This window comes from Coffea arabica, chromosome 11c (genome assembly GCF_036785885.1).
Source record: "Coffea arabica cultivar ET-39 chromosome 11c, Coffea Arabica ET-39 HiFi, whole genome shotgun sequence".
NCBI classification, from domain to species: Eukaryota; Viridiplantae; Streptophyta; class Magnoliopsida; order Gentianales; family Rubiaceae; genus Coffea; species Coffea arabica.
Genome location: NC_092330.1, coordinates 41,695,498 through 41,717,373, shown reverse-complemented (window position 1 = coordinate 41,717,373; position 21,876 = coordinate 41,695,498). Strand labels below are relative to the sequence as shown.

The 21,876-nt window shown below is 36.7% G+C and overlaps 4 protein-coding genes across 20 annotated transcripts; 1 reads left to right on the top strand and 3 right to left on the bottom strand.

Moving 5' to 3' along the window:
• Positions 1 to 1,469: 1,469 nt before the first annotated feature.
• Positions 1,470 to 8,563, bottom strand: LOC113716943 (uncharacterized). Of its 15 annotated transcripts, none has more exons than XM_072070532.1 (11): positions 8,345 to 8,556; positions 8,042 to 8,272; positions 7,160 to 7,219; positions 6,659 to 6,760; positions 5,973 to 6,049; positions 5,523 to 5,646; positions 5,183 to 5,247; positions 4,047 to 4,116; positions 3,655 to 3,730; positions 2,447 to 2,543; positions 1,470 to 1,968 (listed from the first exon to the last, which is right to left on the bottom strand). In XM_072070532.1, the coding sequence occupies exons 2-11, from the start codon at positions 8,088 to 8,090 to the stop codon at positions 1,846 to 1,848; spliced, it is 843 nt and encodes a 280-aa protein (XP_071926633.1). In that variant the 5' UTR covers positions 8,091 to 8,272; positions 8,345 to 8,556; the 3' UTR covers positions 1,470 to 1,845. The 15 variants fall into 15 exon arrangements, 10 of the variants coding, with proteins under 10 accessions (XP_071926633.1, XP_071926632.1, XP_071926631.1 ...); XM_072070531.1 differs by having other exon boundaries at positions 8,042 to 8,099; XM_072070530.1 differs by having other exon boundaries at positions 8,042 to 8,556.
• A 1,003-nt stretch (positions 8,564 to 9,566) lies between these two features.
• Positions 9,567 to 12,718, bottom strand: LOC113716944 (uncharacterized). Of its 3 annotated transcripts, none has more exons than XM_072070536.1 (7): positions 12,467 to 12,713; positions 11,735 to 11,839; positions 11,246 to 11,275; positions 11,013 to 11,114; positions 10,677 to 10,784; positions 10,323 to 10,377; positions 9,567 to 10,012 (listed from the first exon to the last, which is right to left on the bottom strand). In XM_072070536.1, exons 2-7 carry the CDS (start codon positions 11,830 to 11,832, stop codon positions 9,965 to 9,967), a joined length of 441 nt encoding a protein of 146 aa, XP_071926637.1. In that variant the 5' UTR covers positions 11,833 to 11,839; positions 12,467 to 12,713; the 3' UTR covers positions 9,567 to 9,964. The 3 variants fall into 3 exon arrangements, with proteins under 3 accessions (XP_071926637.1, XP_027097310.1, XP_071926638.1); XM_027241509.2 differs by having other exon boundaries at positions 11,741 to 11,839; positions 12,467 to 12,691; XM_072070537.1 differs by lacking the exon at positions 10,323 to 10,377 and having other exon boundaries at positions 12,467 to 12,718.
• Positions 12,719 to 14,015: 1,297 nt separating this feature from the next.
• On the bottom strand, positions 14,016 to 19,105 carry LOC113715362 (uncharacterized). Its single transcript, XM_027239546.2, has one exon. It carries the CDS (start codon positions 18,601 to 18,603, stop codon positions 17,518 to 17,520), a length of 1,086 nt encoding a protein of 361 aa, XP_027095347.2. The 5' UTR covers positions 18,604 to 19,105; the 3' UTR covers positions 14,016 to 17,517.
• A 906-nt stretch (positions 19,106 to 20,011) lies between these two features.
• LOC140016962 (uncharacterized) lies at positions 20,012 to 21,445 on the top strand. The gene has a single exon (XM_072071278.1). The coding sequence runs from the start codon at positions 20,214 to 20,216 to the stop codon at positions 21,210 to 21,212; it is 999 nt and encodes a 332-aa protein (XP_071927379.1). The 5' UTR covers positions 20,012 to 20,213; the 3' UTR covers positions 21,213 to 21,445.
• Positions 21,446 to 21,876: the final 431 nt, after the last annotated feature.

The window sequence follows — 21,876 nt, the reverse complement described above, 5'->3', positions numbered from 1 at the left end:
CGATTAAGAGGTCAACTCGAACTTGATATTGACCGAATTCGATCTACTTGATAAGGCAATCAAGTCAAGTATTTGTCATGTCTTCTTGAGTAATTTATTTATAATATAATTTTTAATTGCTTATTATAAAATTAAAAAATTTACTAAAAAATCGAGTTTGAAAACTCGATCGAGCCCAATATGCTTGAACTCGAGTTTGAGTAAGATAAAATAAGTTTTGAAGAATTTGACGAGTTCAAATTCAAACATTTTTACTCGAATAAAGATTGAATAGTGCACTGCTCGACGTGGACTCGATTAGATAGCAGTCCCAAGCAGCAACTAATGAATTGATCACTAATTAAATTTCATATGGATAAAAATTAGGTGGTAGTGGTAAATACACTCTCATTAACTGTGCTTAGGCCCATCTATAAGTTAAAGTACCTAAACATTATACACCTAAAAGGCATCCTGCACACTAATTGACTGGTAACGTAAGAGATTCTCGTACGGTCCGTTAAGTCACAATCGAACGAGCAACGGCCCAATAAACGGGATGTTCTTTTTGTTGTATTTGTTGTCCCAATTATCTGTTGCTGATCAAGTCCAGTCCAAGTCTCTGTGTCAGTGCCTGCATGGGTTCGGAAATCCTATGGGGGCCGAATCCCTGCCTGCACTCTCTTTCACCTCAGCAATTGTCGGATAAATTAACGGTTCTCAAACCCATGAGGCCCACCCCATGCCCCAAAAGCAAGACCGTCCAAAGCCGAGCAGGCTGTCGAATCGGATTAGATAGGTAAAGGACACGGTAAGATCCGTACACAAGCAGCGTAATTTGTTTACGTGTAACGCTCTCATCATTGCTCCCACCTGGGCTCCTCCGACCTGGCACTAGCATCAATCATTGATTGATTGATGTCTAGGGTCCACCTCTATCTGCAACGCCGCAGATTATGTCTCCTCACGCCTCGCGATTATATGGCATCCGGAAGGTGTCTCGTACCCCGTCAGAAAAGGTAGGGAAAAAAAAAAAAACCTTTTTCCTTTCTTTTAATTCCCATTATAATATGAATTAATTTTCTATAGTATATATACTTTTCGTGTTGAATACATGACATATAATTCAAATTTTACAAATATACCAATCATAATAATAATATATACACTCTCAAGCCGTGATAATATATATATACTATCAGTATATATAATATTTATTCTTATAACATTTACATGAAGAATAATAAATAAATCTGATGTATTGTATAATGCAGAGATTGAAGAAAGAAAGAACACCTTGTTTGGATTGCTGTTTTTCGCCAAAAAATTACGTCGTTTTCCGTGATCACATTTCCCTATTACCTTTTTCCCTCACATATATCAAATCGCTACAGTAATTTTTCCATGAAAAATGACGAAAAAAACAATCCAAACGGGGCCTAAAACTATAATGGCTACAATAATACATTATTGACTAGTGTAAAGGCCACTAACCAGAAATCAGCAATTCCATTTACTTGCAAGCCTAAAGTACCTCATAGCTATGGCAGCTCCTCTGAGTCCACGTCTTAAATAGTTCAATCCATGGACCTTCATCAGGTCCTTAATGAAAGACAGGCAGATATATGGAAGAATTACAGGGTTGAGATTTGTATAAACCGTTGATTCATTGACCCTTGTGCCACTAAGAATACAGCAATTATGTTTATTAACATTGTACAGAAGCAGTAGCCTTCGGGTAAAGCCATCTGCTCAAGAGAATGTTACAGGTGCCAATGCCCAAATTGTTCATTGCAGCCTCCGTTGCCCCCTTCATCACGCCTTTACAGTGCCATACCGTTGCTACAGCCAATTATACGGCAAAATTCAACTTCCTTTTCTCGAAGCTCTGCTGAACATGTCTTTGATATTTCGAGTGTTTTTCTCCACTTTGGCCTTTTTTGCTAGCCTTCCATTTCCAGTAGTTTTCTTCTCAAACCCCGTCTTTTCCTGAAAAATTAATGGACAAAAGACAACTGTCACCAGGAATCTTAAAACCGAACCATCATAACATTCTCTTCGAGACCATTTTCAAAAACTACAGCTCTGTTTAGTTCAAATCCCTCCTCTCTCTCTCTCTCTCTCTCTCTCTCTCTCTCAAGGAGATTATCCTGCTGCAGGACATACCCACAGTGGCCATATCACTCGCACAGTATCCTCATCTTCATGATAGAACTCTGTTAATTTGTTCTTATCTCCTATGACCAATTCACCAAGTAATTCACAATTGGAGTTTCAGAAGACAAATTTGAGCCAGACTCTGACGTGTCAATGATTAACAAATGCCTAGCATCAAAAAGCATAAACCACACTTACGTGCGACATAAGATTCAGTAGGTGAAAATAAGTACATCAAAAGAAAATTTAGCTTTGTCTTCCCACAGCAATACATACAAGCATATGTACAACCCAATTAGGTTTTCTTTACCTGAATTGCATTGGTATCAAACGATGCCTGACCACTTTCAAGTGAGGATGGAAGAATTTTGCGCTCTGGTGATCTCAGTTCATCCTGTAAGCACAAGCTGAAAATAAAACAACAAAAACAATATTTTTATCAGAATGAAAATAAAATCCTATGGATCTTAAACTTATTCATCTCAACGCTGACAACTAGGTCCCTTCCTTCGAATTCATCCCCTGTATATTAAGCTGGAGCCATATAGCCAGGGACAATGACCCAGAAGGAGCAGACATTCAAAGAGTTTAAGTGCTTATCCTTCACGTGAGAGGATGAAGGGAATTACGAGAATAGCAGCAGTAAAAGCTGTTCTAATTGTGTCAGGAAGATGAATTCTTATCCTTTCAGAGGCAGATGTCTCTTTTCTTTTTAAAGGAAGGACGACTCGTTCTCAGACAAGAAAACAAGGCCTAAAACACTTGGCTTAATTCAATTTTCAAGCAAAATCCACAGGTTTTAAGTGCCAAAAATGTCTCTTTCGCTCATTGGTATAATCACATTTTCCATTTTGAAATGACCTTAAATTTGTTACATCAGAAAATCCAACCTGCCATTTGACTGAAATTTCTTGCTGTGACATATACTTTCCACAACAAAACTTGGGCTGAAGTTGTCATATGTAAACCTTTTAGAAACTAGAAGTTTTATACCAGTAATGATTTACAAAGTAGCTAAAACTTCAACTATTTAGGGGAAGAGGTTATCATATTAGTTTATGCTACTTTCTCGACTCGCATATTTGTTCTTCATCTTTAGAATGAAATATGAGCTGCCAACAGCTGGCTTTCAAGGTATACAGGCCAATTCAGGAGAATAATGCAGGGGTGCCTGCAAAGGCTCTCTCTAGTTTTTACCGGACCATTGAATAAAATTCCTTCCATCTACTTTGAAGTCAAAATCAATGCCTTCCAGCAGTTTCAAGCTCCCCATCTCATGCAATCACGTGGTTTGCTACTTGCTATTCAGTATCAGTCACCTTGCAAAGTCATAAATACTTCTTTCCATTCCACCTAAACCCAATTTAGTGGCTTCTCACTTAGCATACCACTATTCTATTTAGGTTGCTTCAAAACAAGCATGAAGGGCGAGGAAGAGTGCGTTCTGATGTAACAGTCATTATATTCAATAATATTCAGAAATAAATTTACTTGTAATCACATAATTGAAGGCTATACTTTAACTTGCCGCAAAGAAGCTTCAGCCAAGGCTCTTCATTCAAGTATTCACCAATTACTGAGACCGCATCAACCACTGTACCATCAAACTTGTTAAACCTTGATGTTTTGGATTTCCATAACATAAAACCAATAACAAGATCCATTAATTAGCTAACATTAAAGCATGTTCAACTTAATGCAGCATCTACCACCAGAAACTGGATGTTCAGATGTGATCACCACTATTCTCTCTATGTATCTTATAAGTAATTAGACTCAGCATATTCAGATGTATTGTGGCTTTTCATAGCCTAGAGAATATAAACTTGAGCCCACAACTGGCAGAAAAGATAGCATAACTTTTTGACATAAAGTTTTAAATGTTCAAAGATTACCAACAGAAACCATACATGTAGCTCTCTCAATTTGGGCAGCATAGTTCTTATCCAGCGTTGGTAGAACCTGCCTTAATTGGTGCACCTACAAATTGCAAGAACTGGAAACCTAATAGATGCAAAGCAACAGAATTTCCCCATAAAGATTAAAAGCAAGAATACCTATTCAAACTGGAAACCTATTAGATGCAAACAGAGTCAACTCCTCATGTTATTTCCTATGTCACGTTAGAGATCATTTCAGACCAAAGAATTAGAACCATCCTCTTATTAGATAAGAAGAAAGTGTCAACTAGGTGGCTGATAACTTATAGGCAATAAAGCAACTTGGTAATATCACTAACTTGTGCAAGCAGCATGATTGTTGCTGTCACAATTGATATAATTTTGCCCTGGCACACCTTACCAAAATCCTTTTTTTCTTTTGATTTTGTTCTTTAAATCTTGTGAAATCTTTTAAATATCCCAAAACAAGTCAACACTCAAGATCAATGGACCAGTACAATAATTTACCTTATTGGAACTGCAGATTCATAATTTGCCCTTTAACGCATCTGTGGAGAATTATTACCTTGGAACACCATGGAAAGAAAGCAAAGATCTTCTAATTTAAGTTATGATGCCCGTTCTGGTTGAGTAAATGATGACAAGCTTGACAACGTTTTTCCTAAGCCAAAACTGGATACTACATCAGATCAGGTATATGAACCCTTTTCTCTACTTAGGCCCAGTATACTTTTTGATTTCCTTATTCAGTATAAATTTGTTTTACTCAAATTTCAAATTCCCAAATCCATTATCTAGATCTCTAGGAGCTTGATTGCACAAGACTCCAAATCTTGCATATGCCGAATAAAAAATGAATTTAGCATAACAAGTACCCTATATACTTACAAAGAAGAAAGTTTCCCCTGGCCGCAATTTGCAATTCACTACAGTTGTCAAATAATGATTGATATAAAAAGACTGTACGCCAATGCTTTTGCGGACAATGCAATGTTTTTTTTTCTCAAGGAAATTAAAGTATTCAGTTCAAGTAGAGAGATCCTCATTTATTTCCTTCAATTAGGCCATTTACTTCTCTACCTCAATAACTTTGGAGGCATAACAGGGCAATGATATACATCAATGGTAAAAACAGATCAACTGACCTTATAGCTCAACCACCTTAACACCTTCGAGTCATTAAGCCTAAAAAACTTTGCTGATCCAACTTCTGTCATAAAGAAAGGAAGACAAACAAAAGCAGTTTAGCTTCCTCAGGAAATTAGCCTCGCACAGAGGTATGTGAGGCATTTTAATCAATACCACATACATTCCTCCTACCCAAACAGAGTGCAGTTTTGCCTTGTAATGTTTCAATACTGTACTTCCCACTTTCATGTTTTCAAAATGAGTGCTCCAGTTCAATAACTCATTTCCACCTCAGCCCAAAAATACTATGTTAAATGACAATATGTGGCAGTCAATGTGCTAGATGACATAAATTACCTTTAAAATCACAGACTATTTGCATGGATTTTTCTGCAATAGATGCCAATTGTTGATATCCTTCATACCCTTGAACATACAATATCTCATCCAGCTGCCTGAATTTCCCTGGATCATCTTTTTTCTGCATGCTCGTGAATATAACAATGAATCATGTTCATAAAACTGAGACCAGAAAAGGTTGCACCCCAATCACTTTACAAGTGGCGTTACTCAAATCACTCAGTAACACATGTAATGTATTAATAAGGTTAAGAATCAGATGAAAGCACATTTAAATCATTCCGACTCTTAAGTGAGTTCCTTTTGTGGAAAAAATTATGTATTTTCCCATGTCCAAGATGAATATGACTGTTACCATTTGTAAACTAAAAAGTTAGCTGAACAGGAAACACATTGAAAATCTCGAAATTCCAAAATCATAAAAAAAAAGAAAGGCCGCAACATTACCTTCATTCGTGCTTCATCAAATATAGGCAGCAGGATGAAAACAGGATCTACTGGAGTGGCAGTATATAAGCGGCCATCTGTTTAAAGGAACAAAGTTCCATGAGAAAGAAAATTTTTGTGGTTTCTCGTGATTTTAATTTTTTTTAAGGACCGCAAGAGAAAACATAAGTTCGTGCAGTAATAGCAATAGATAAAACATCATATTTCTGGTGACATTTTTAAAAGCATCATTCATCCACTGTCAAACTTTTCCCATTATTCCATCAGACCTAGTTTCACTCACACAACAGCTTACATCCTGCATTTACTTTTTCCGAGTAAAGTAAGAAACTTATTTTCTAACTATCTCAGTTGGTTTTGATCAGTCATGCAAATGACTGTAGATGACCATCACAAGAAACTACATGAAGTTTTCCGTGGCATCTAAAGTGAACATTCAGTCCTTGCTTTATGTCTCTAGCACAACATACGACAATAAGACTTGGAATGGACTTATCCCACTCCTAATTCATACAAAATCTAAAGTCAATGTTGATTTTAGCTCAAAACTTAAGACATTTGGAAACTTGGCTTCATCCTGAGGAACTTAGTAAAGAATGATGATACCACAAATATACTAGTACCAGATGGATTTACTTATACGAAAAAAGATTGGTTGATAAGGTGCTCATTTTTTATAATTTTACCTTCACAAACATAATCCCCCAGGAACCAAGACCCATAAGATTGCTTAAACCAGTGAAGTTCCAGAAGTTCTTCATCAAAATAGAGGTAGCATGCCTTATTTCCTGATACATAAGCAACAAATTATAATCATGTATATCTTGATTGACTTGTCTAGGAGAAGAATAAACTAATAAGAACATCATCATCAGAAAAGACCCAAAGCATAAAAGGCTTCTTCCCACTAAAACAAAGAGCAATCCAACAATTCAACAAGTAGTTTTTAACTACGACAGATATTCACACTGGTTCCAAGTGTATACAAAAAAGCGTTCTAAAGAAAACAAAGAGCAATGGAACAAAGGATCCATTTAGTAATAAGTCACCAGCATGAACGGTAAAATGTCAACGCTTGAAAGAGAGTAAATGTTTAGTTTCTTGCTCACAAATGTATAGTTACAAACATGAAGAGCTTAAAAGATAAAATAATCACTAAAGCAACCAAGAGTTTTGAGTAGGATTACCAGTTTTGGGATGCCGAAGAGATAGAACATTTCCTGAACCATTCCCATTTGTATCGTGATCTGTAATTGTTAAACTTTCCAACTATTAAAAAGCAAGACTTTCTTACATGTAGAAAGAAAAATAGTATAAGTTGTATATTATTAAAATGAGGCTTCAAGTGATGATTTGCTTAAAGGTTTGCAGATTTTTGCACTGGACTTTAAATTCAATTATCTTATATCACCAATCAGTTCAATGAGTTTATCAATGAAGACAAATCGATATTGCATATAGAAGTTCTGCTCTAGCACAGTGAAATGAAAGGACAGGTCAAACAGGATCGACGAATATAGTTCCTGAAATGAAATAGCAATACCGCAAGAATAGCAAGTTCAATAATAAAATAAGTAACAAAGCAACAGACAAAAGGAAAGGGTTTAAATATGCATTCCAAACAAGGGAAATGCTTCTTTTTATAGTTAGATTTGTCTTGTGGATCTAACTAATCAGAACCAACGGAAACTTAATTGACACCCAGTAAATGGCCAACAAATCAAAGACTTTACAAGCTTCAAGGATGCGGATTATTTTGGGCCACTACAAAGATCCAAATACACGCAATTTTACAGGAGTACGCTTAGAAGGTTCAGTCTCAAAATTAAATGCTCATTCTCTAAGCCCATATTAACATGTGGCATATGCTATTCAAATGTTTCATTACAATTTGCAACCACATTGACTGTGAACTTCCTTTTTGTGAAAAAAAAAATAGCCCACCGGTTAAACAAAATAAAAGCAAAACAAAAAGACTCCTTTTTCATAAAAAAACGTCATTTTTAGGATAGTAAATTGCGGTAACACAAGAAAATAGGAAAAAGAAGACGATTACGAAATGCTGCTACCTGGTGCAATAAGAACCCGAGTTTCATCAGCATCTCCCCACCAAGCCATAGTACCTTTCTATATCAACAAATATCAAGAAAAATTTTAATTCCCAAAGGAAAAAGGAAAAGAAAAGAACTAATCAGTTTAAGCAATGAGCAGGAACAGGGATAGCTAAGCTGGATTCAGCATCGACTGCACGTTCAATGATGAAATAGTTTGGCCCATGAATTTGAATAAAGCTTAAATGCCTAAATGTGATTTCTTGTGAGTAGAGCATCAAAGAAAAAGGAGAAAAACTTGGAAATATTTCATGCCCTGACCCTTTAAAGCAACGAAATGGTAGCGCTGTTACTTCGGTAAAATTGAGACCGACGGAGACTTTCGGCGGCCAACAAAAAAAACACACACACACACACACACTGACTGAGGTTCTGGCGGGAGTGATGCGAGGCAGACCTAACTATTATTCTGATTAATTAATTAATAAGGAGAGAGCGTATTACATTATCCAAATTTTTATTTAGTTTATTGCGCTTCTTGCAAAGGTACTACTTATAAGTTGATCGTATTTATGGTTGAGTCCTCAAACTTTTTACTTTTAGGCATTTCACGTCTAATCTTGTCATATTTGATATTTCACTCCTTTTCAAAGTTGAAACGAAGAGCAGACAGTGTAGAGCAGTTGCTCTAATCTATCTATACACTGATTTAATTAATAGAATTAGTTGCCGTTTTTTACCCCAAAAAAAACTTTAAAAAAAAAAAAGTAAGAAGTGTGCTTGTGCTCCAAAGCCGCCCAGTCATAGAATATCGATGATATTTGTATCTTTCACCACTTGGAATCTGATATACAGATGTTTTAAAGATCCAAAATTTCATAATGATATGATCTACATCTTTCTTATTTTGGCTATGATACACGAGTGTTTTAAAGATCTAAAAATTTTATACTGTGGTTCTCTACATTTTTCTTATTTTGGTTAAGAATTTCTTTTTCTCTGTTGAAGTCGGGCATTAATTTTTTTTTCCTAAAACGATAAACCTTTATTAATAATAAAAAAAAAAAGAGACTATACCGCTTGAACAAAGGCTCATATTGAGCTTTACAATCGTGTATATTAGGACACACAGGAATCCAACATTTTTCATCTTGTATCAGGTCAGATGCATATATACTAATCATTCTACCCCTTATACTACCGTCATTTGAGAACAAAATCAATGAGCATTTCAAAAACAAAAGTCTTAAGCTGTGGATATCTCCTATAGTTGAGCAAAAAGTCTAAGAACTTTAGTGTCGTCAAAAATCTAGTAGCTTCTGTGAAGAGATTTCCAGTTTCACTTGTTGCCAATGAATCTCCAGTGCTTTACTAGGTGCTGATTTGAGAGCTTGTGCATAGTCCAGCATAGCTTCTCCTATACTTGATTCCTTTAGAGCCCAAACAACCTATGTATTGCCAACCCTCGAAGTCGGGCATTGGTTTTGCAAGCCCTTTATCTTTAAGAACTTATTTCGTGTTAAAGCAAGTTGGAGCAAGAACAAAGCAGAAATTGAATTCTTCCTCTTTATTTCTTGTTCCTGGATTATTGTACTCCTATCTGGCTGCCTCCTCTGTTCTACTCTGTCTACCCGCTCATTTCCCACATGATGTTCGACTTCCACAGAGGAAGTAAGGCAATCAGCGCTTCATGTGACAGCATCCATGGAGGTACCTCTATTAATGATTCCTACAGGTTTTAAGCAAGCAAATTGCTTCACATAATGTCACAAAGCAGAAGCCAGTAAGGGCATTGTAGTTGATTTCCACTACGAAATAGTGGTTGGATGTACATGAATATGTGCAGCTCCTATGCCTCATTGTACCCTATTAAGCAAACTCTTTGGCTTCAAACTTTCTTTGGCTTTTTCTTGCTAGAAGCAATCCATGATACTCATTTCATTAAGAAACCTCAGTCAGTTGGAGTAATTCTCTAATCCCTTCACAAACCTGCATTGCAGCCAAGAACCGTTATTAAAAGTCAAGGCCAACATTCACTTATTTCACAACAAATATATGGCAATCAACATGAGAACAGGTGAAATTATGGTTCAATTTCAACTACAGTATTACATCTTTTACAGTTTTTAACAATTCCTTCATTGATGTATGTATACGTGATTAAGCATCAGATTTATAACCAAAACACTAGCATCCATCGACTAACTTTACAAGATAATATTAACAGATTTTCATCTGTGGTAAAGAAGGTGATGACAAAAAGAAGAGCAAAAAAGCAAAGGGATCAGAGAGTAGATACCATCTTGATCTGCGCCTTGATTGATGCAATTAGGCGGGTATAATCCTCTATTTGCCTGTATATTAAGACACAAATATTTACACAGAACAAATTTGAAAACACCTAACTGATTTATCCATTACAACGTTAAGCTCAGAGTTTTAGAAGCAAACAAAAAGTTAGCAAGTTCCAGATTCAAGCAGTGTGCACCAATAAAGGTATTCAGATGGCGAAGCAAAGAAAAAGAGCAACACTAAGACAATTTTTTTTATAACAATTTTCTTTAAATTCGTTTGCCAGCTCAATGTTGTTAGAATCAGCATCAACATCTCAAATGAGAACAAGATACTCATGCAACTGCCCAGGTGGCATTACCTGTCCAACTTTTCCTCCCTTGCAGCAATATATTGTAAAGCTTCAGACCAAGTGAACTCAACATGAAATCCAAGTCCTACATCTACAAATATACGACTTGTGTCTGGCCTGCAAAGATGCAAGGGTAACAATTGCGAGGGAGGAAAAAGCTACGTTATAGATGTCAAAAGTTCCAAAAAAGAAAATAAAATAAAATAAAAAATAAGGGCAAATCTTCCTTCAAGCCAAAACCCCTTAGAAGAAACTAAGAGTATTAATCAATATTGGGATCTAAGATCTCAAAAGCCATGAAGAAAACCAAGTAAAATGGCATTGATATGGTATAAAGAGACATACACATCAGCTTGCATATACACTTCAGAACCAAGATTGACCAATGTCCTCAGACTGGTTACACTATTATTCTCCAACGTCTCTATGTTTCTTTTCAGATCAGAGCTACAAGAAGTTAAGGGGAAAAACATAAAGAAGCACTGCAGGTCAGAGTGAACTTGTGCAAAGAAGTAGGAGTTTGAGCAATGAAGATGAATAATATGAATACCCAAATGCAAGAAAATTTAAAAGGATACAAAACTTTTTGTTGTTCAAAGACCTTGTCCCTGCAAAAGAGATACATAGAATATTAGAAATTTGGCACATAACAGAAATTCTGTCTTCAAATTCTCAACTTAATATCGAAATATTAAACAGAAAGTAGGCAAATACTCCAACTCATAGAACCCCACTGCTGATGGTAATAAGCTCAATAAAGTGATAACAGGGAATGGTTCTCCAAATAACAACTGTAAGTGGGTGAGTTCAGGATGAGACCACCAACTGATTAGTAAGGCTAGGCTTCAGAAATTAGTCTCCTGCTGCTTTTGCAAAGAATAGAAAGTAAAAACATTGTATCCTTTACCAGTTGCTAATAACATTGACTGTACACTAAAATACCATTTCCTAAAACTATCAAAAAATCGTGGAAAGCAGCCTTAATATGCCTACACCCATTGAACACTTAATACCAATAAGAAGTACATAATTCAACAAAAGAACAAACAAGTGAAGCAATAAAGTACAAATGCCTTTCAGCAATAGCGTGAACAAGATCCGGCTTCAAGCGGCGATCAACAAACTCTTCGAATCTCTGTATCTTTTCTTGCCGAACCCTATCCATTTCAGACCTAGGACAGGTTTAATCATATCAAAAAATCAATTTACTCTAATTCAAACAAAAGGATGATATTGACCTTACTGAATCACAAGGGGAGTCTAGAAACTTGAGCGAATAATTAAGCAAATAAAACAGGAGAAGATGAGTATAACAAGATGCCTGTGTATGATATGTGTATGACATAAGTATTTTCAAAATTTCTCAGACAACTTTTGGCACAAAATGTAGAAACGAGTATCTCAAGAAAATTCAAAACCGAAAAGTCATCACCATAAACATCGTCAAGGACATGAATAAACTCTCTATCTTTTCTATGCCCCACCCCAAAAGAGGAAAACATTTACTAGCAGCTTGTCTAACTAATCTTACTCATCCCTTTCCTTTTACAAAAAAATCATAATTTCGAGCTCCCCGAGACGGAAAATGAGAGAGAGGCCAGCGCAGCTGATAGTGAAATTTGGGCAAAAGGTGTGGTCTTTACTTAGATGGAATGGTAATTGCAGACGGACAATTGGAAGTGGGGAGCGTGAGGACTGGGTTATGAGAAGCGCGATTAGGTGGAGGTGGTGGAGGTGGAGGTGGAGATAGAAATTAGGGTTGTTATTATTAGAGAAACATGAACGTAGAAGGAAGATACCTGTGGACTGTGGTGGTGATGGTGGGCCGGTGGCGGCGAATGGAGGCAGCTCTGTCCGAAACTATCCGATGACTGAGAAATTTATGCGCGCCTTGAACTATAGCATATTTAAGATTTTGAAAAAAAAATTTTTTTTTTTGTTTTATGTGAATGAAAAAGTTCAACTCCCATAATTCTACTCTTTAAAAAAAAAAAAAAAAAAAGGTTCTACTTGTACATGTTGAGTTTGGCTGGCTGAATTGCTGTCTAGAGTAAAATGACATGTTTCCAGTTTTGGTTATAAAATCTCTGAGGCTTTATCCACAGGTTTCCTTTTAACTTTAGGAAAATATTAAAGTTACAAATAAAGTATTTTATTATGATTATATAACTTGCTTATTCCTTCTAATTTAAGAAAACTCGCTCGCCCTTGTCGTTTATGGATTTTAGGTATACCCATTTCTCACAGGGTTAGTAAAATTTTATTTGATAAAGTAGCAGTTCAAATTATGTATGTGACAGTAAATATTAGAGCATTCGGATCAATTTTCTGGTACAACACAAAAAAAAAAAAAAAAAAAAAGGGGAAGATGACGATATGAGCTCAATCAACATTAGCAGACCAAAAAGGGTTGAAGATATAGGCTTAATCAACAGTCCATTCTGGACTGTACATATCAAAAGATGAAGATGTATATGTGACGTAAAAAATTGATTGAAAAATATGTTCACCGAAAATGTAAAAATTTTTGATAGAAAGCGTCACGTACCTCATTCTACTTAGGTTGCATGGAAAATGAGTCCACGGACCAAAAAAAATTAACAATGATAATATACAGCTTAAATATAGAGCTGTAAACGAACCGAATCGAACCGAGTATCTCATGTTTGAAATCTGTTTGTTAAGCAGTTCGAACAACGTTCGTGTTCGTTCGTTAATTTTCGAACTCAAAACTTGTGTTCGTGCTCAGTTCGTTAAGTAAAATTCTAGTTTAACATAAACGAACCGTTCGCGAACATGTTCGAAATGCTCGAATCCAAATTATTTTATACTTTAAATATGCCATGCAAATTATTAATCATTCTTAAAAATAATTAAAGCACTAAGTGACTAAATTCTATTATTCATTAACTATATAACTAACATTAACATAAAAACAACAAATAAAACAAAGAAATTTGCCCTCCAAATATAAAAGTCCAGCCATAAAATTAACCCTAAAATTTGTCAAATGATAATTATGTCTATGTTTACGAACGTTCGTTAAAACTCGCGAACAAACTCGTATTTGCGAACGTTCGTTTAGCATGCTCGCAAACATTCGTTAAAACTCGCGAACATGCTCATGTTTACTCGATTATTAATCGAACAAAAAAATTCATTCGAACTCGGTTCGTTTAAAATTTCAAACGAGCTTTTCACGAACACGAACGAGCCGAAACGAACCGAGCTAACAAACAGCTCGGTTCGTTTAACAGCTCTACTTAAATGTGCTAAATTGACACCCGAAAAAAGATTTCAATTCCAAAAGTTCAGAGAAAATTTCCTTTGTACATCACACTAGTCATATTGAACTCTAGTCTGCATAATTACAGAGAACCTCTCTCCCATTATGGAGAGGAACAATTATGGCCTTGCTCATAATCGCCTGCATACAAAAGAATCCTGAGGACCACAGGTTACTAATCATTTTACAGCAACCAAGTTACATCTGCATCAGAAGTTCAACTTTCTACCTCTAAAATGATTAAATACAAACTGTCAATATATTTAGCATACAACCAGTCACCAGATCACACAAGCTTGAATTCATTTGTTTTCTATTCCCTGCATGTTATAATTGGTATCAACAAGAGTATCTGTATATGGCAACTGCATCATCTTTGTCCTTCTACCTGTCATAAAAACTAATGAAGCATACTTGAATCAGACCATTCAGGCAAGAATAACATATGATATGAGGAACACCCTTTTTCAAAAAAAAAATTTACTTATTATTATTTACTTTTTGGATAGGATTGCATGTAGCCCATCGGGGCATCAATACAACAGCTGACTATCAAGATTAAAACTAACATCAATAGAAAAACTCATGAATATTACAGCTAACTCACTAAGTGGGGGAAAGCCAGACTAAAATCAGAAATTGTGAGATTCCCACACAGGAGGTAGACGCCTGGGGACTCAACCTTTCTTGTTTTTTAACCTCTGGACCAAGGTCTCCTCGGTAGGAGCAGCTCTTCCCACTTCACAATACTGTGCAAGTTTTGTTGATGCTTTTCTTCACAATTCATTATATTTTGAACAAAAACTGATTTACCAGTTCATCGATAAACAAATGCGGCATGTAGAAAATGGATAGCTCAGATGAGCATTTAACTGCTTCATGCACGACTTCACTGCATTTCCATTCATCAATAAATGGAGGTTACCTATAAAGAGAGACTGGAAGCAGAAAAACAAAGACCACAACATGCACAGGCACATGCACACGCAAACTTTACAGACAGAAAATTCCATCAGCTATCCTTTAAGATGCTTCAAGAATCAGAATGAATTATATACATCATGTGCAAACTACCAAGACCGAGCAATTATCGGCTTACTCTATGTCACCCATAAGTTTCAAATCCTTACCTTGTTAGCAATTCTACCAAGACCGAGCAATTACCGACTTACTCTTTGTCACCCATAACTTTCAAATCCTTACCTTGTTAGCAATTCGGAATATCTAACAAAAAAATGCATTCTAGCAATTATAAAGAGTTTGAAAGCTGCAATTTATAATGATGCAGATACATTCAAATCCATTTTCCATATGCATAAGAGAATGAATATTTCAAATAATGAAACCTTTCCCAAGATAGAATACCAGGAATTCCACTATATACCGTCACAAACTGTGACCTCTCGATGTTGATAAAAAATTGACTGATTTCAAAATATGCCAACCGAGATTAGTCATTTGCACCCAGCGTAAGACAGTAGCTTGCTACCTAATTACTGCATACTGATAGTTGCCATCTAGGTTCATCATTATATGAACTGAAACCCTAGGCCAGCTGAACAAGCAGATTTCAGGTTATTCTGGAGATCTACATGATTCTTAGCTGATGTATAAACAATCAAGTGCATAGCTTCAGGGAGAAGTTAAATTTCAAAGATCTCATGCCTACTTCCATTTTCACAATTTTGAAAGGGGTACTTAAAACTGCTAAGCAGGATTAAGAATATTGGCATGATGATTGCACAAGAGCATGACCTGCTTGTCTGTTAGCTGAATGCACCAGCACTGTTAATGGAAGAGTTAAGTAAATGATAATGCAACCAAAAAAAAGACGAAAAAAAAAGAATAACAAGCAGTTCACATCATTTCAGTACTAAGGAAGATAGTAAGTAGAGATGCCCTAAAACCCCCGAAATAGAGAAAATATTTCCTTTTTGGGATAGTCAGACAGCTCATATCCAATCAAAATACCCAATCATTTATATAGAAAGATGACGAAATGCCAAGACTTCTAAATAATCCATAAGTGCACAAACCATTCTTTATCCAGCTAAAAGCTGTAGCTTTTCTCGTAGAGACATTAAATGCTGAAGTTGCCAAGAAAAGTTACTTGGCAGAAGACTTAATTTAGTAAATAATATGAGGAAACGAAAAAGAGCAAAGGTAACTAGAAATGATTTAGTTGAAATGAAAAATATATGGTGTATAACTATACTGTGTACCATAACTATCACAATAAGATGCAGCTAAATGAATGTTTCTATAGCAAAGCCTTCAAACTTTTTCTTTAACCTGCCATCACCACAGATAACTGCAAGCAATATGATGTAGATAAAATAATAGTTTAGAGTTGGATAGACTTATGATCCTTGCATTAATAGTCATTTCTAGCAGATTTCCTTATTGTCCAAGCAGTCCCAAGAATAGAATCAAATATGCAAGTGTTTATGTTATCTGCTTCCACAGCAAGTTCCACTAGCTGTTAAGACTATAGAACTTAGCTGATCACTGCATGCTAACAGCTGCCATCTAGGTACAGCATTTTTTAAACTAATCACCTATGCCAGCTAAAATAACAGATTTCAACATGAATATCCTTAGGTGATGTCTAAGCAATCCAGTGCATAGCTTCAAGGAAAAGCCACATTTCAATGATGTCCTACTCACTTTCATCATTAAAATTTCAGTAGAACTATTTTAAACCCCCCAAGCTGGATTAAGAATATTGGCCAGAAGATTACATCAGAGCAGATTCCTCATGTCTCAGACAGGCAGTAAACTCATGTCATAATATAACATTTGATGACTGCATTGGTGCTTATAACGGAAAAGTTAGTACATGATAAATGAAAGATTTTCTCTGAAGGAAAGGAGAATAACAAGCAGCGCACAATACTTTGGCACTAAGCAAGGCGGTAGGTAGATGTATAGCCCTAGAAACCGTGAAAAAACAGGAATATTTCCCTTTTGGGATACTCAGACAGATCATAGCCAATCAAAATACCTAAACAATCGTATATGTGTGTACTGCAGGTAGATGACAAGATGCCTCGAGTGGTAAATAATTAATAAATGCCACATGCCATTTCAGCTGAAAGTTATGGCCTTTCTCTTAAAGACATGCTAAATCCTCTAAATGTTCAGCCCATTCAATGCCTAATCTGTGAAGAACTGTTACTCAGCAAAAGAGTTAATTTAGGAAATGCTATGTGGGAGCAATAAAGAATAAGAACTGATTCAATTGAAAATAAAAGGCATATAACTATAATGTTCGAAATTTGCACCCTAAGGTACAACTCATAATAAAATTTTTCTATTGCCCAGCTCTCCAAATCTTTCTTTAACCTTCCATTATCACAGATAACTGTAAGCGCTATGATTATGTAAAAGAAAAGTTTAGTCATATAGACTTGTGATCCTTCCATGTATAGTCATTTCTAGCAGACATGTATACTTTTTCTCATGGTGACAAAGTCCCAAGAATAGAGACGACTGTGCAAGTTTCTATGTCTGCTACGGCAAATTCCACTAGTTTTTAAGACTATAAAACTTTGCAAAGAGATGTCATTGAACGCCGGTCGATTCCAAGGAAATTGTCAAGGCTTCTAAAACTGGTTCACTTCCCACTGCCGCGGCTTCTGTGCTATATGATTTACAGCTGAAGTAGAAAACTGCACTCATCATAGAATCTATAAGTACCACAAATGAATACATGATTACCAAAAGGGGTCCTTCCCATATCCTTGATGAGCCATCGCCATAACTTAATGTCTTCACCCTATGCTCAAACAACCCCTCCACCATTGCCATCCCAATAGTCGATCCAAGAAATATCAAAAGACCAACTTGAGTCTGCCCCTTAACCAGAGAACTCGACCTGAGCAACGCCTGTGGCCCTGAAACATCTTCCAACACCGAGATTACTATAGCAATGTTGCAAATGATTGTCGAATTCGCCAGAATGATTGAGAAAATTAGTCCAAGCACCATAGCAGGATACAAAATCAAATCTGACGGGAACCCCATCACGGAAAATGTGCTGCTCACAGCAACAAGGAGTACACAGAACAATGTGATACAACTAACAATCACCACACAAACCCAAAAATAAGTCACAACAATTCGCCTCCAAATCTTCCTCACAATCACATAAAACTTGGATGAATCAAACCTTTTCCTTGAATAAGTACAATCCACAGAGTAAACAACAGCAGCCTTAGACAGCAGTGACAATGTAATATATAAAGGGAAGCACATTGTAGCCGCAACTGCCATTTCTGCAAACTTTTGACAAGACTGTCTGATAAATGGGCTTAATGGAAGTCCACTAGATTTTGCAACCAGCAACAGCCTTATAGTAAGTTGTTTCACAATGGATTGATCAACCAATACATTAGACAAAACTACAGCTGAAACGGGGCAAATTAAAAGCGCCAGAATTGCAACAAAACCAGTCGAATTATATCGAAGAATTCTTACAGTTTCCCTCAAAATTTCCAGTGCATTGGAAGAACGAAAATGATGGTGATCTGATCCGGAACCATGACCAGCAGTCTCCAATTCAAAGTTATGAAGATCTGGGTCCTCCTCTTTTTCTTTGTTCAATGCAATTGAATTAAGCCTAGGACTCAGACCACTTGAAGTTTCCATCTTTCGCCCAAATTTACTTATTAAAATTCCCAAAAAGGAACTAATTTTGGACCAACCCCATTAAGATCTTTTCAAGAATACCTTCTGGACAGCGAAAATTGAACTGAGATTTCTTGAAAAACAGGTTCAATTGCAGCCAAACCAAGACAAATGCGGATCTGAATAAAAAAAAGTCGGAGTTTTTCAAGAAGTGGGTCTCACAAAATAGCACATTGCAGCAAGAGTGAATGGTAAAGGTTACAGCCGAGAGATGAGAATGGTGTGAATGTGACGGAGAAAGGGAGATCACGTGAGAAAGAGAGCCACCATGGAGATGGGGACTGAGGATTTGGAAGTGCAAAATGTGACAGAGGAAGTCCGAGGAAAAGAATCATAAGTACTACTCTTAGTATGCTACTCCACCAAGTGAAAAGGGTAAGCGGGGAGGAACTAGGAAGGTGGTGGTGTGCTTGTGCCGCGTGCCGTGTGGACGGGGGGAAGCCAACTTTCTACCTTACGTTACTGGAGCGACTGACCTCTTGCTCATTGGTCGTAGGTTCGATGGCTCATTAATCATCAGAATCCCACTAATCTAATGGGACAATGGCAACTGGAAGTGTTTAATTGAGTTATATTTTTAGCATTACTATTGATAAATGATTAATTTTACGGTTTGGCTTGGTTAAGCCTTGCAATAATCTTGAGTTGTATTTTGTAGTGTAATGGAATACTAATAATCTTTTTTTTTTCTTAGGAGAGAAACAGTAATAATCATGAGGTGTATTTTGACTTTGGCTAACATATGAATACTATTGTAGAAACAAGGAGTGTGACCAAAAAAAGAAAAGGAGAAAACTCATGAGATAACACAAATATGATGGTTTAATTCGCTTCACAAATCACTCAACACCTAGATTCATACTCATTCACTTCAAATATACACCTACTACTCTACAATTTTTTATGCAAGTTATTGATGCACCGAAAATGTGTGGAGATATGGAATATTTAGCCATTAATAATAAAAAAAAAAAAAAAAGTACAAGGAATCCATTTTACCTTAGAGGTATATATGAATGAGGTGAAACATAAAACAGGAAAATCACTGAGTTTGGTTCAACGGCCACAACCACAGTTTACAGACTTTGGTAGAGTGGGAGGCAAGATTTTCATCTGTCACTATATGTGGCCTGCTATTATTTGCATCTATCCGGATCAGTGTTGGTTCAGTATCTACTGATTTTATTTTGAATCTCTTTAGATCCCTCCGTAGCATAGAATAAAATGTGAGTTTATTGTGTCCAGTAAAAAAAAGAAATATAAAACGGGGAAGGAGCACAAGTAGGGCTGCTGTGTCTTAAGAAAAAGAAAAGAAAAAAGGATAATGTGGATTTCATTAAAAAAAAAAAAAAACGATCCAAATGATCAATTGATGAGGCCCGACCCAATTCTCCTCGTCCCACCTCTGCATTATCACCCCGAAAAAAAGAGTCCATCGTCATTTCTTTCTTTTCTCGTCTGACCATTCCGTTGTTCACCGGTGGCTCAGAGTTCCTCCATCCCGAAATCAATCAAATCTACCTCTTCGCTGCCGACCGCGAGAAAGAAGTGCTCGAATCTTCTATTCCCTCATGTCTACAACCAATTCGCAGATCCTCAATCTCTGGGGAGTCCTATCTGAATCAAAGCGCATAATCAATGCCCACTCTCGCCACTTCTTAGCTTTATCAGTCATCTTCCTCCTGCCCCTTTCTTTCTCTCTGATCATCTACCCTACTCTTCAATCCACCTTCTTGTCATCCGATTCACTCATCCCACAACAATCCCTCTTCATCTCCTCACCTTACGCCTCCCCACACCCCACCACTGCCCAATTCCTCCTCCCTCTTGTCTACACCCTCTTTGTGCTTCTCCTATCCCTTTTGGCTGTAGCCACAATCACCTACAGCACTTTCCATGGATTCTATGGTAGACCCGTTAAGCTTATGTCATCTTTCAAATCAACCCTCTACTCATTTCTCCCTTTAGTTTCCAGCTTCCTTGTATCCCAATTCATCGTGGCTCTGATCATTTCACTTTTGGGCCTTTTTGCAGCTTTAATTTACAAAAGTTTGCAACTTTATGGATTGGATATGGATTTTGACTCAAAATATTTTCTGGGATTTTCGATTCTCGTAGCGATTATGGTTGGATTAGTCTTAGTTTGGTTGCAAGTGAACTGGTCATTAGGGAGCGTGGTTGTAGTAGTAGAGTCGAAATGGGGCTTTGAGCCATTGCAAAGAAGTTACTATTTATTGAGTGGAATGAAAAGGGTGGCATTGTCAATGCTGTTGTTTTATGGGCTGGCTATTGGGTTATTAGTTTGGGGGTGTTCGACTTCTGTGGCGAATGCAGGGCAGGCCAGTGGATGGTGGAGGTGGACCTTTGTGTTGCAGACGGTTGTTAGCTCGGCTTTTATTACTCTGCTAATGCTTCATAATGTAGCTGCTAATGTGGTTCTATACATGTATTGCAAGGCATTACATGGCGAATTGGCGTTTGAGATTGCTGAGGAGTTCGCCTGCCAGTATGTTAGCTTGCCCTTTGATTGCCAGAAGGTTCCCCATATCGTTTCTGTTGTTGAAGTTTAGTCTAGTTCTAGGTTGTTGAACTTGGTTTGATGCTAAATTCAGGCTGTAGTCTTGTTTGGTTCTGTTTCAGCTTATGCTGTTTGATCTTCCTGTATACGAACTACATTTGGAATTGTGTGCTGAAATATTTGTAAATATAATGGCTGTTACACGTTTGCTTTATGATTCATTAAACGAGTATGTTAGCTTCGTTTAGCTGGTTGATTTGGAAATATACATCTTTTTTTATCTCATTATAGATTCCACGATAATTCTTATGTGGTGTGCATTTCTATGTATTCAAGTGGCATTTTTAGTTTGAAACTGTGATTTACTCATTTGATGCTGGGAGAATTTTGGTTTTGCCTGATTATACAAACTTTATGTTTGATGCAATTTAGGATTACTAACTCGATTTCTCTGGTGACATCCACTAGTATAATCTGTTGTGATCAGATGCTTATGCTTCTTGTAGTATGATCTTGTGACTTACGTCGGACAATTGACAATGTGAAGAGGCAACCCAGTGTTAGTACATTTTGGCATTTGTCTGCTAATAAAGCATTTAGTCGGCAAGGGCATCTAGGAATTATGGATCACGTATTTGAGTGTTAGCTCAGCATATGTTTAGGGCTCCAGTACTATTACTACAAAAAGCATATCCTGGGAAAACAGCAACAATTGG